The sequence below is a fragment of the Amphiura filiformis genome, chromosome 11, assembly GCF_039555335.1.
Source record: "Amphiura filiformis chromosome 11, Afil_fr2py, whole genome shotgun sequence".
Lineage (NCBI taxonomy): Eukaryota > Metazoa > Echinodermata > Ophiuroidea > Amphilepidida > Amphiuridae > Amphiura > Amphiura filiformis.
This window is the reverse complement of record NC_092638.1, coordinates 52,197,375-52,209,383: the sequence shown is the minus strand read 5'-3', so window position 1 is coordinate 52,209,383 and position 12,009 is coordinate 52,197,375. Positions and strand designations below refer to the sequence as shown.

The following is a 12,009-nucleotide window of genomic DNA, read 5'->3' as shown; positions in this document are numbered from 1 at the left end:
CCTGTGGGTGAAACAGAGCGGGTGTGGGTCCCGCTCCGTCACCAGGAAGGGCAAGCCCGACAGGGCCGAGGCGACGAGGAGAAAGGGAGGGGGCACTACCCCCCAACACGCGACTCAAGCCCAGTAAGCAAACCTGAGCACGGAGGCTGGTCGCTAACGTTAGTGGTAAAGTAAGGACTGGCTAACTTTATTACTAAAATGTCAGACGGGTCCCTACCAATCCCCACCGTATGAATATCTGATTAACTCGTCTTTATTGGACGGTAATGAAGACATAACGATAGAGTAATCACCCTAACATAGCAACAATAACCTACCGTACATGAAATACAATGTGTATGTACAAACATCAATTGTAACTTACAGGCTGCAATGGTTGTTTTACGTGGGAAACAAAATGAATGGCGTCAACGAGCGCCATTTTGAATTGCTCGTGTGTCCCGTATACAAGCGGAGGCACGATATGTAGCTAAGTTTTGGATCGTTTTTGTCACTTTTTAGCCAGAAAATGCCGTCAAAACTATCCTCAGCCGAACAATACCGGTTTGGTTTTACCTAAGGTGTGAAACTACAACCGTATATCTCGCCTTTGTCGAGAAATTGATACACAGTGCTATGAACAATCGATAGGCACGTCTGTGTCAGTCGGAGACCAAGGAGGATAAGGGCGATCATATGGTGTGACGTCACCTTTTGGGTGAGTCCACCGGGGATCGGGGTTTTTGTTATTTATTCATTTATGTGGGACAAAATGACTATTGGTTTTCCGCATCTCGGGATCGATGCAAGAAGTATCTTAATCAACATCGGAACGGTAAGATCGACCGGTGTACTGAGTCCAACAGATATTGTAAAAGGTGACAGTTCACTGAATGTTCTATTCGATCAATCACAGATGAAAATAAAAATTTCAATCTCATCACAACATCATATCATGTACAATACAAGTTTCTTCTTCATGTTCCCCAAACATCTCATTACACACAGCCAAACTGATGAGCATCCGATCAACAGCATCTTCCTCACACACTGAGAGCCCCTCCGGAGTCACCAAATAGGCCACTGAACCTATCTTAATTAATGTTCCTGTCTCCTATTAGCATGTGTCACTTTCACACGCATTACCTATCGGTTTTAACATACGCATGCGCCGGCACACCAGTATCATACACTGCAAAGCACTGCGCACGCACAAGTCCCATGCACAATGTTCTAAATTATTTATCCAAAAACCAATAGCAGTATTTTTTTCTCGACTGAACCACCTTTGATTGCAAAATATATGCACACTTGATGGGTAAATTTCCGGCAAACATAAATTACCCGTCTTCCACCGGCTGTCCCCTTGAAGCATATTAATCTTTCACTATTTTAATTCATCTTTTTAAATTTCCCTTGACGGTTGATGTCTAAAAATATATACCAAGAGCCCACATAGCGTTTTAAGAATTGCAGAATGTTACTACGACATTAGATTTTATCAGATCCTCTTGAGCGTGCCAGCCAGCATGGATGGCCAGGTTTTATGGACACAGTTACTGTTCAATGGCTGTATCACGTCTCATGATTTTCAAGTCCAAGCAAGTGTTGGTCAGAAGTGTTTAACCTTTAATAATTCATATCTCATAATTTTCTAATGTTCTAATTAAATGCCATCATATTACATGAATAATATCAAATGCTGTAATACTAATAGTTGAGCCTCTTGGTAAATACATGTATGTAGCCTACATGTATGTACTGATCAAAAAAAAGTTTTGTTTGGGCCAAATCCAAAACATCTATGGCATATAATTTTCAGATAAAATGCACAATGTTGGACATTAATTTTTATTACTTATTAGATTTTAAACTGTTTTATCACTAACTACAAACAATCAATGCAGGTTACCATTAATTAGCTAATTAAAATGTAAGTTTTGCCACTATTTGGTGAAAATCAATGCATTTATTCAAAGGTTTACCAGAGGAATTAAAACCCTGTCCTACGGGCAGATTGTGGATCTTTCAAGTAGGGTCGGTCATTCATTTACCCTAAAATTTTAATACCAAAATCTGAAAAAATCTAAAGATTTTTACCTATTTTCTAAAATGTTCAACCAAAATTAATCAATTTTGGTTCCAAAATGGCTGATTTTACATGATTCGAGAGGATCAAATTTCTCCATTATAACGCAATTTCTGGGTCGGTCGGGCCTATACAACAGGGTTTTTTTTTGGTTTTTTTGTCGCCTTAAACTAAAGGTAAATTTTTTTCTTCCAGAATTCTGTCCTGAAACTTGCCCAAATTGTTCCCATTCTAAAACTTATGAGAAGATGACATGAGTCATCACAGGCCCAGCATCCAATAGGCTAAAAATGCCAGTGACAGGTTATTGAAGAATGTTGTCAATGTCCTTGTCCTCACTCCTTCACCCTTTCACTGCTCAATGTAGGTCACACTAGGCAGTTGCGGTCCATCGATGCACCGACTAACATTCGGTTTATTTTCCCCACCGACACCGCCGGTGGTTCAAAATTCTATGCACCGCATGCACGAGAATTTCAATGGTGCATAAACACCGAAAAATGTACCGGTTGTTTTTTTATTTTATTGATGTTTTGCGCTATTTTCAGACAAGTACTTACTTCATAATTAGATCAAAAGTCACGCTAATGTGTGGAGAGTTTATAAAATCAATACACTAAAGTCGCAAACCATTCAACAATCCATGGCTTAACCCAATGCACGCCGCAATCGATAAACATCCAATGCATGGTTTATTTACCCATACACACGTACGCCGTGGCCGTGATGAACAGTGCCAATTCGACTTCCTGTGAACGACCTGACCGCAGTGTGAAGGCTAAAAACATGTGTTCAACTGGTCGGAACCAGTTCCCGGTGGTTCCTGGTGAGTGTTTAGAGCATCCTATTATGCATGTTATGTACAGATCTAACAAAATAACAAAGTTCGATATCAGCGAAAAGTTGAATAATCATTTTTTTCTTTTGATCGGTAGATTGGGTAAAATTAATTTCTGCCGACGGGTTGAGGAATTAAAAATGTTAAGAAATATATTAAAATGCTTGCGTCTGTTATTTACGTTCTTATTTATTCAAGTTGCAATATCGAATTAATAAACATTATTTTATACGCCTATTTACTATTTATTTTTATTATTTCAAATCAGAAAATAATAACTACATGTGCTTCCTTTTTGCATTAATATATGTAGTAGATGCAATAAAATTTCTTAAGTCTATTGACACGTTTATTTATTTATTTTTTAAACTATTTAGTAAGGTTACTTGTTACTTCTTTTTTTTTTTTTTTTGTTAAAGCTTATACTTTTTACTGGCCTAGATGTTTTATATTATTACTATTATTAGGCCTATTATTATTTTTATAATTTTACTTTATTAGACCTATCTTTATTGAGTTTATTCTTTAACTTTTAATATAACGACAATTACAAATACGATTGCCGATATGCATGATTTATATGATTTTACTGGTAATTTTAGGATAAAAACGGTTTTTGTGCCCAGTTATGTTCAATGTAAGCAGATAAAATAAATATATTCGTAATTGTCACATTGAGACGCATTCGGTAGATAATTAAACTTATTTTTATACATCTTCATATGTTAATTAAGAACAAAAAACTAGACCCAAACTAGCACAAAATTATTGGAAATGCACATTTTGTGGACACTTGCTCCGTTTGCTCATAGTGCAAACAACCAATAAGCGTAGGCCTTTAACGGACCAATCAGTTTCCGGGAAACTCAAGGGCCTTAATTGTTCTCGTGAATCTTCTCCGCGGTATTTAAACCCTTACAGATACACGCTATATATCACTCTTTTGAGCAACTCGTTAATAAGTAGTCAGCATCAGCATCTAAATACGGAATTTATATTTATATATATCGTCGTCGCATATTGGATTTAATTTTTTACTATTCATCTTTGGAATTCGAATTGATTCTTGCTTTGGATTTGAACGTTTACCGCTTTATCATCTTGTCATCATGCCTAGCCTCGTGTGGACTTACTTCAAGAAAAATGCTGATGGCTTGTCTGCACAGTGCCAGTTGTGTGGAAATAGTATTAAAAACAAGGGCAGCAACACTTCCAATTTGCTAGGACATCTAAGAAATCGTCATGCACCTCAGCACTCGCTAATCTCCTCGAAGAAGAAGCCCGCGTATTCTGCACCCGATTCATCATCATCATCATCATCATCTAGGCCTGCGGGGTCTCAGCAAGCAACATTGGCAGCCGCGATTGAGCGAAGTAGGAAATTGACGCCCGGTGAAAAACGTTATGAAGAGATAACCGACGCCGTTTCTTTTTATCTTGCGAAGGATGGACAGGCCTTCAATTCGGTGCAGAGACCTGGATTTAAGCACTTGATGCGTGTTATGGATCCGCGGTACCAAGTCCCGGTCAAGTCTACTTTCAGTCGTCGGACGGCAAAGCTATATGACACCACAAGGACATCTGTGCTTGAAGAACTTAGTAACATTGACTTCTTTGCGTCTACCACTGACATGTGGTCAAGTCATGGTATGACGCCATATATTGGGTACACCGTGCATTGGGTTGATGAAGCGTGGAGATTGAGATCGCGAAGCCTTGGAACTAGGTATGTGCCTGAGGATCATACTGCGGCGAACTTATCAGTTTGTATGACTGACCTGCTTGATCATTGGGGACTTGATGTAGATAAGCAGGTGGCAATGACGACAGATAATGGAGCGAACATTGTAAAGGCCTGCAGGGACCTCGACTGGAAGGGGGCCACCTGCTTCGGACATAATTTGCATCTGGCCATAACAACAACCATCAGCAAGGATGACCGGCTACGTCGCGCGGTGGCTATTTGCTCTAAGGCGACCGCAGCATTCAGCATGAGTTTTAAGCGTAAACGTGAATTGGAGAAGGTGCAACTCCGCCAGCAAGAAGAACTTGACGCACAAGAGGCAACTCCTCGAGCACCAGTTAAACTGGCTGTGGTAAGTTTGTTTTTGTATCTCTTTAACAATATCATAATTGTGTTTTTTACTGTTTCAGATGAAAGATGGTTGCCTATCTTGACATTTTGACCATCTTGAATAATTTGAAGGCATTGTTGCCTTGTGCAGCTGAATTGACGTCGAGCCATTATGTTAATACACGATCATTAATGTTCAACATGTTTAACGATAAACTCCGTATACTTAAGTAGACCGCTTATTCTTTTTGATCCTTCCGACTGTTATTTACATAATTATGCAATGCCGTTAACATAATGAAAATAAACCTTTTTGTAATGTCATGACCCATGTAAAATGTTGAAAACTTTGATTTATATAATATACTGAAAGATAACAAGATATTCAATTTTTTTTTCATTTACAAATTGCCATATCTTATTTCGTTCTTGTTTTTCCATTACAGGCTTGTCCTACAAGATGGGGATCGATGGCCCGCATGATAGATCGCTTTCTGAAGGCCCGTCAGTCGGTGACTACTGTGCTGCAAGGCAACCGCGACACTGCCCATTTGGTACCGAAGTGGCAAGACATTGATGTGTTGGAAGCGTTGAACAAGGCAATTACTCCACTCGCCACGTTTACTGACATTCTGTCAGGTGACTCGTATATTACCATTTCGGCGTTGAAGGCCGTTCTACATAGACTAGCCAAATTTGAATTACACCCTGCTACCACCGATGAACAGCTTACCATAGACATAAAGCAAGAGATTCTGACTAAACTTCAAGCCAGGTTCGTCGGCGACGAAGAGAAAGAGTTGCTGATCAACACAACAAGTTTTTGGACCCTCGATACAAGGTGAGGGTTGTTTCTTTTAATAAAAACATTTGAATTTAACTCTTAATATCTCTTTCTTTCCAGTTATGTGATGGACTGCCTGGTGCATATAAATCTTTAAAGAAAAAGCTTAGGCTTTTATTTTTGAGGAGAAAATGGATTAATGCATATGCATGAGCAGCTTGTAACTATTATTGACTGTTAAATTTTTAAGTTGTTATGATGAATATGAATAAACGAAAGGATTCGTTAAGATAACGTTAAATAACCAGTTTCTTTCCTTTTCTTTCTTTCTTTATTATTAATTTCAGACTGACTTTCTGACCCAGGGGGACGAGCTAGCTCACGTAAAAGCAGGCCTTTTGGATCAAGCTCACGAGTTGAACTTCGACGACGATGAAGAGGAGGAGATTGCCGACGTGCGTGAACCACCAAAGAAGGCGATGAAGACCTTGGCGGAGCTCACAGTACTACAGAGACACCCCAAACACCCGCATCTGCCGGTGCATCTCCAAGGGATCGCCTACAAAAAGAACTTGACATGTACACGAAATTCCCAAACGCAACAGCCAAAGAAGATCCACTGGACTGGTGGCGCGTGAACTGCAAAAACCTTCCCCTGCTCAGCCAGTTCGCGAAGAAATACCTTTGCATCCAAGCCAGCAGTTCGGCATCTGAGCGCCTCTTCAGCAAGGCGGGGCAAGTCATTACACCGCAACGTGCACAGATGAAGCCAGAGAAAGCGGACATGTGCGTCTTTCTACGCGATAACCTGTAGACCATGTAGACAAATCGCAAGAACTTGGAACTTTGTTAATTATTTGGATTATATTTATGCATTTGAACTGCATGTTGTGGACTCATAGGCCCTATATATTTCTTCAAGATTGGGACTATAATATTAATGAATAATGATTTGATTTGAACTGCTTCGAGTGGACTCATATATTTAATTTTGTTGAAAATGTAAATGAATTGGATTATGTAAAGAATAATGATTGCATTTTACTTTAATGATTGGATAACTTCAAAGCGACTTTAATCTTTTATGAGATAATTATTACCATTCAATTCTTGGTCGATAATGCACTTCAGTATAATAATAGATTATGCAACTGTGAATAACTTGTGGATTTACTGTCGGAAGCTCATTGCGTATGACAATGGAATTGTGAACGCACATGGAAATGGAATATATCAATAATGCATTTATATATAATTATTACTCGTCTTAATTATTTTACTTTGTATTTATAGGCCGCCCAAGCTCATTATGAATATGTAGGCCTATGTCACATGGGATATGACAATGGGACTATGAATATATCAATATGTATTATTTACTCTTAATTGTGTTACTCAGTGTTTGTAGGCCGCCCACGCTTTTTTTAAAGCGACAAGAAATGAAGAAAATTATAAGTTTGAATATTTTATTTGATGATTATGAAATATGGTTGTTTCTTTAATTGATTTATTAAACATTTGTTAATGCGTTTTATTGAACTCATTTTTCCTTTGGTATTTTGAAGATTTGTATTTTGAAGGCTGTAAATAGTTTTACAACATTTTATTGTTTAAGTTTGTAACTCTGTAAATTGTTTGTACATTTTATTTAACTCATTTTCGTTTGGTATTTTGAAGAGAAAGACTGTAAATAGTTTGTACATTTTACATTCATGATTCAGATATAATGCCGGCCATCTTGTAAAATATAACCATGGAAGAAAGAGATAAGTAAACAACCAAACACATGTGCGCGCTTTTGTGATTTTCGAATTTCCATTTCTATTTATATCTCACCACGACACGTGCTATAAAATCCCCAGGTATGTACATACACCATAATACATACACGCCGCGCCTCGGTCGCCAATAAACTCGCCATGTGCTTTTTAATTTATGCATCTGTAATACTGCCCATGCGCACTACGATCAGAAATCCAGGTGGCACGTCTCTCCCGTCATCGCCATGTGCTTGTTAATTTATGCAAAGGATAGGAAAATCACAGGCGTGGGAATTTCAGATCATATTGCGCTTGGACAGTTATTTTATTAACCCAGTGACAGTTATTTATAGAATGTATATGAATGAATATCGCTCTTGGCAGCTGGGGGGGGGGGTTAAATTTCAGGAGGTGTGGGTGGGGCAAAATCAACAAATTTTGATCAAAATTGGCGCAAAAAGTTTTAATGTTCGTTATTTTGGGTTTTCACTGGGGGCCAAGAATTCTGATGGATGGGTGGGGGGATTGAGTCGCTGGCGGTAATGTATTTTTCATACATCATCATATTAAACGCGTGTCAGTTGACATTTCAGAAAATGCGTGTTTTTTAGTGAATTTTGCTTAATTATGATCTAGTAAAAAAGTGTACATTTTCGTAATTTTGGGTTCAAAGTTTTACTGGGAGCCAAGAATTCTGATGGGGGGGGGGGTCGCTGGCAGTAATTTTTTTTTCATACATCATCATAAACGCATGTAGCAGTATCAGTTGACATTTCAGAAAATTCGTGTTTTTTAGTGAATTTTGCTTATAAATTATTCCGTGTACGAAAAAGGGAAATGATGCATGATATGATGACATGTATTTTGATATTATTTTGTGCTTAAATTGATAATAATTAAATATAATTGATTCTGAAAAACAGTTTTCATTCCAACTTATTTTTTGCTTGGTGTTATCTTTTATATTTGCTTATATTTCATTGATTTGTAGGCCATAATTGTATTGCTTTTAATTTATTATAAATTGTGTTTGTTTGTTTGATTGAGAAAAAACGTGCAATAGTTACATAACACCTGTTGTTTGTGTCAATTACTCTGGCCCGACCGCACCTCTTTTCTTGGAAATTAGGAGGATAAAGTGATAAACACAGTCCCCATGACAACGAGCGCCGCTGTACGGTTCCTCTGTACCCATAATATTTTGACTGAATGAAAACATGACCTACTTAGTATTCAATTTTGCGGTAAAGCTTGTACCAGTAACACAATCAAATTTAATGGGCTGTGCAATAATTATGAGCCCGGGGAGGGGGAAATAATTTTTTTGGGGGGGGGGAAGCAATTTTTGGCCAGCCGGGGGGGGTTTAATTTTGGCACGCATTCATTGGTGCCTTTTAAATAAAACGCTCTAAAACGGCTTAGGAAAACAGTACGGAAACACTTTGATTAAATTTTCCTGCTCGCTGCATCATGCACTCACAACATATGTCTAGACCAATATAAGGTTTGCAAATTGGGATCCCAAAATTTTGGCATGTGTAAAGTGGGGGGGGGGCGATTTTTGGCGGGCCGTTCGGAAATTATATCCTCCCCGGGGGCCCATCATTATTGCACAGCCCCTTATAAACAACGGTAATGGTCATGCGCAACAACCGGAATACTGAGTGGGTCGCGGGTTTTCCCCAGCAATTTCAGAGTTCACTTGTCACATTCCAATGGTGCGGATCGTTTCAGGATATGGGCAGGTTTTAAATCGGGAATAAAAAACGAATGATTAGCCTATTGACTAGAATACTTCGTTGACCGTTCAGTGTTTTAATCAGTTGTGGATTTACTGGATTTATGCTTGGATTCTATCTTGCATTTTATGGATATATTATAGGCCTACTTGTAATGCAAGATGTAACAAAATGACGTAGTTTTTTTTAACTCCATGACAACAGAAATGAAAGGTAGGTAAATCATTATTTAATCTGTTCAACATCGACATGTAGGCCCAATTGATAAATTAATAACAAGTATAACAATTCCAAACCACATTCAATCACGTCATGAATGCATGATGATGATGATTTAAGTACACCCGCGCCGCCCGATTACCATTATTTTGCACTTTTATATGAAAATATAATTAACCTTTTCAATGCTAAATCGGGTGTTTATTACGTAAAAAGCGGTGAATTCAACGACTTCATGACTCGTTAGTAGCTATTATATTGTTTTGATTCCTCCCGAAACGGCATTTATTAATCATTTATTTGATCTGTTAAGCGTACAAAAAAGAAAGAACACGCTAGTTTTCTTTATAAGGCATCATCATGGGAAGTGAAACACCGACTTTACGGTTGATGCATAGGGGAAAAATATGATATTTGTCACTTTTAACACGTTCATATCATAAGGAAATTTCGCCGCTCTCTGCCCACACGCAATTTCGGTGTAGTCGGTTTATTCGGTGTTTTTTTCACGGTGTCGGTTGTCGGTGTTTTTTCATGCACCGCAACAGCCTAGGTCACACAAGGTCACTGTCACACAAGGTCACCTGAATGACCTTAAATTATACTGAATAAACATTTTCACTCTAGTCATTTCTGTCACAATGATCTCACAAAATAATTATCATGTAGAACAATAGCAAATTCTTTTGTCTGTGGGGTCAAGCCATGGGAGTATTTTGTATACTGTTGAAAAGGCCACCAGTTGTGTAAACTTTCATATCTTTGAGGTCTGTTTTGAATGGCTTTGTTCAATTAAATAATACTAGTTCATAACATTTGTAATTTCTTTCTACAATTGCAGTACTAAATTGTACTGCATACAATGTACACTTTAAAGAATTAAAGTCCCATTCAGTGAAAGTGTAAAAAAATTTAAATTGTTTATAAATTGCTTACAAGTGAAGGACAAGTCATTCAAATTGTCATTTGGTATTTTTGAAATTTGGCAAAAAAATAAGAAAATAGCAGTATTGACAAAGTTGAAGCCCAATTTTATACAAAATAGCTAATTTATATACTGTCAGTATATAAATTACAGATTCATGCAAATGCCTTAGTTTGTCTTAAATGCACTGCTTTCGGCTGAACCACTAGCAGGCTATGTTAGCACATATGACAATAGGTACCAAAATCTGAATTTTGATGATTTATTACGATCATCCAGATGAGCAAATAACTGAATGGTCATTTACTATGTACAGCTCAATCTAAGTTTGGGTCAACCTTTTAGACCAAAATCACTTAGTCCAAATTTCTGAATGTGCTAAATACCAACACACAATTTGAGTCACTCTGCTGGGTAATTTTAGCATAATTTTCTATTGTTCACTTCAAAATGCTGTGGCTGATACATGTACATGACTAAATATTGAATCACAATCCTTTCATATGAATTGCCAAACATCCGAGTGTAGGCTAACTAGGTGGTGAATTCTCAAAATGGTATGCCAAAATTCACTTCCTCCTTTTGGCCATGCCAAAAAATCTTTCCCCTCCCTTTCGATGTGCCAAAAAATCTTTGCCCCTCTTTTACAAATGCCATTTTTGGGGGAACCCAAATTTAGAGCCTTATAAAATGTCAATCTTGTAACACTAACAGTAATGCCAGCGCAGCAAGCAGATGATTTTGCACACTTGAACGTTTTCCTAACATGTTTCTACATCATTTAATATCAAAATGACGTCCTAACTATCTGTGCCAAAATTCACTTCCCCCCCCCCTCCCTTTCGACCTGCTAAAAATGCTTTCCCATCCCTTTTGGCCTGCTAAAAATCTACCCCCTTATAATTCACCACCCAGGGGTACACATAATATTAATTATGGCACCAGTTGACCACTCAAACAGTAGGTTCTCATTCAAATTATGGAGCTCTCTCTACCTGCACAATTTGAGCCCAGCATCCAATGTACACACACATGGTGTAATCATGCTCAATGCCAGTCACGCTCACATGACAATTACATACAAATGTATTATGGAAAGTAAAAGTGGAATTGTTTGTGCTGCATTTATGTTTGTGTCTTTCACACTCCAAGCAAATGATGATGGTACCATATATTCCTTTTACTTCTACAATTCATTTAAAGTTCCAAGTTTAAATAATCACAACTCTAATCTAAGAGTTCAACAGTTCAATCGGAATACAGCGAAAAATTAATCATGCAAAAATGCCCACTTTGACAGCAGAAGCTTGCATTAACACTATGAACCAAAATGGCCTCATCCCAATGGCATATTTCAATAACTTCAATTACACAATCACAGTGCAAAATTTGACCTCCAGTTGCAGAGTTATGAGTTTTTGCACCCAAATTGTCAAAGGTCATTCATTGAATGTACAATTGTATTGGGGTTAAAGAACTCTGCCCTGATAGATGAGCATGTTGTGGAACTTAGTGTATACTCGTCAGAGACAAATGTTTATATTTCCGAACAAATTCACTGGAATTTTACAATACTCGAATTGAACTTGATTCTTAGAATTT

General features: G+C 37.8%; 2 protein-coding genes across 2 annotated transcripts in view; one reads left to right on the top strand and one right to left on the bottom strand.

The window, feature by feature from the left end:
• The window catches only part of LOC140164147 (uncharacterized), a 66,020-nt gene that overhangs the window by 38,928 nt on the left and 15,083 nt on the right, over positions 1 to 12,009 (bottom strand). The window lies entirely within an intron of this gene.
• LOC140164148 (E3 SUMO-protein ligase ZBED1-like) lies at positions 3,966 to 6,940 on the top strand. The gene is made up of 3 exons (XM_072187392.1): positions 3,966 to 5,002; positions 5,427 to 5,799; positions 6,241 to 6,940. The coding sequence occupies exons 1-3, from the start codon at positions 4,016 to 4,018 to the stop codon at positions 6,576 to 6,578; spliced, it is 1,698 nt and encodes a 565-aa protein (XP_072043493.1). The 5' UTR covers positions 3,966 to 4,015; the 3' UTR covers positions 6,579 to 6,940.

Bases quoted from the DNA above. Each gene is read 5' to 3' on its own strand.
- LOC140164148 (XM_072187392.1), top strand. From the start codon at position 4,016: ATGCCTAGCCTCGTGTGGACTTACTTCAAGAAAAATGCTGATGGCTTG. The intron at 5,003-5,426 runs GTAAGTTTGTTT...TTTCCATTACAG, and splicing joins CACCAGTTAAACTGGCTGTG to GCTTGTCCTACAAGATGGGG. The intron at 5,800-6,240 runs GTTTTTGGACCC...CCACCAAAGAAG, and splicing joins GTTGCTGATCAACACAACAA to GCGATGAAGACCTTGGCGGA.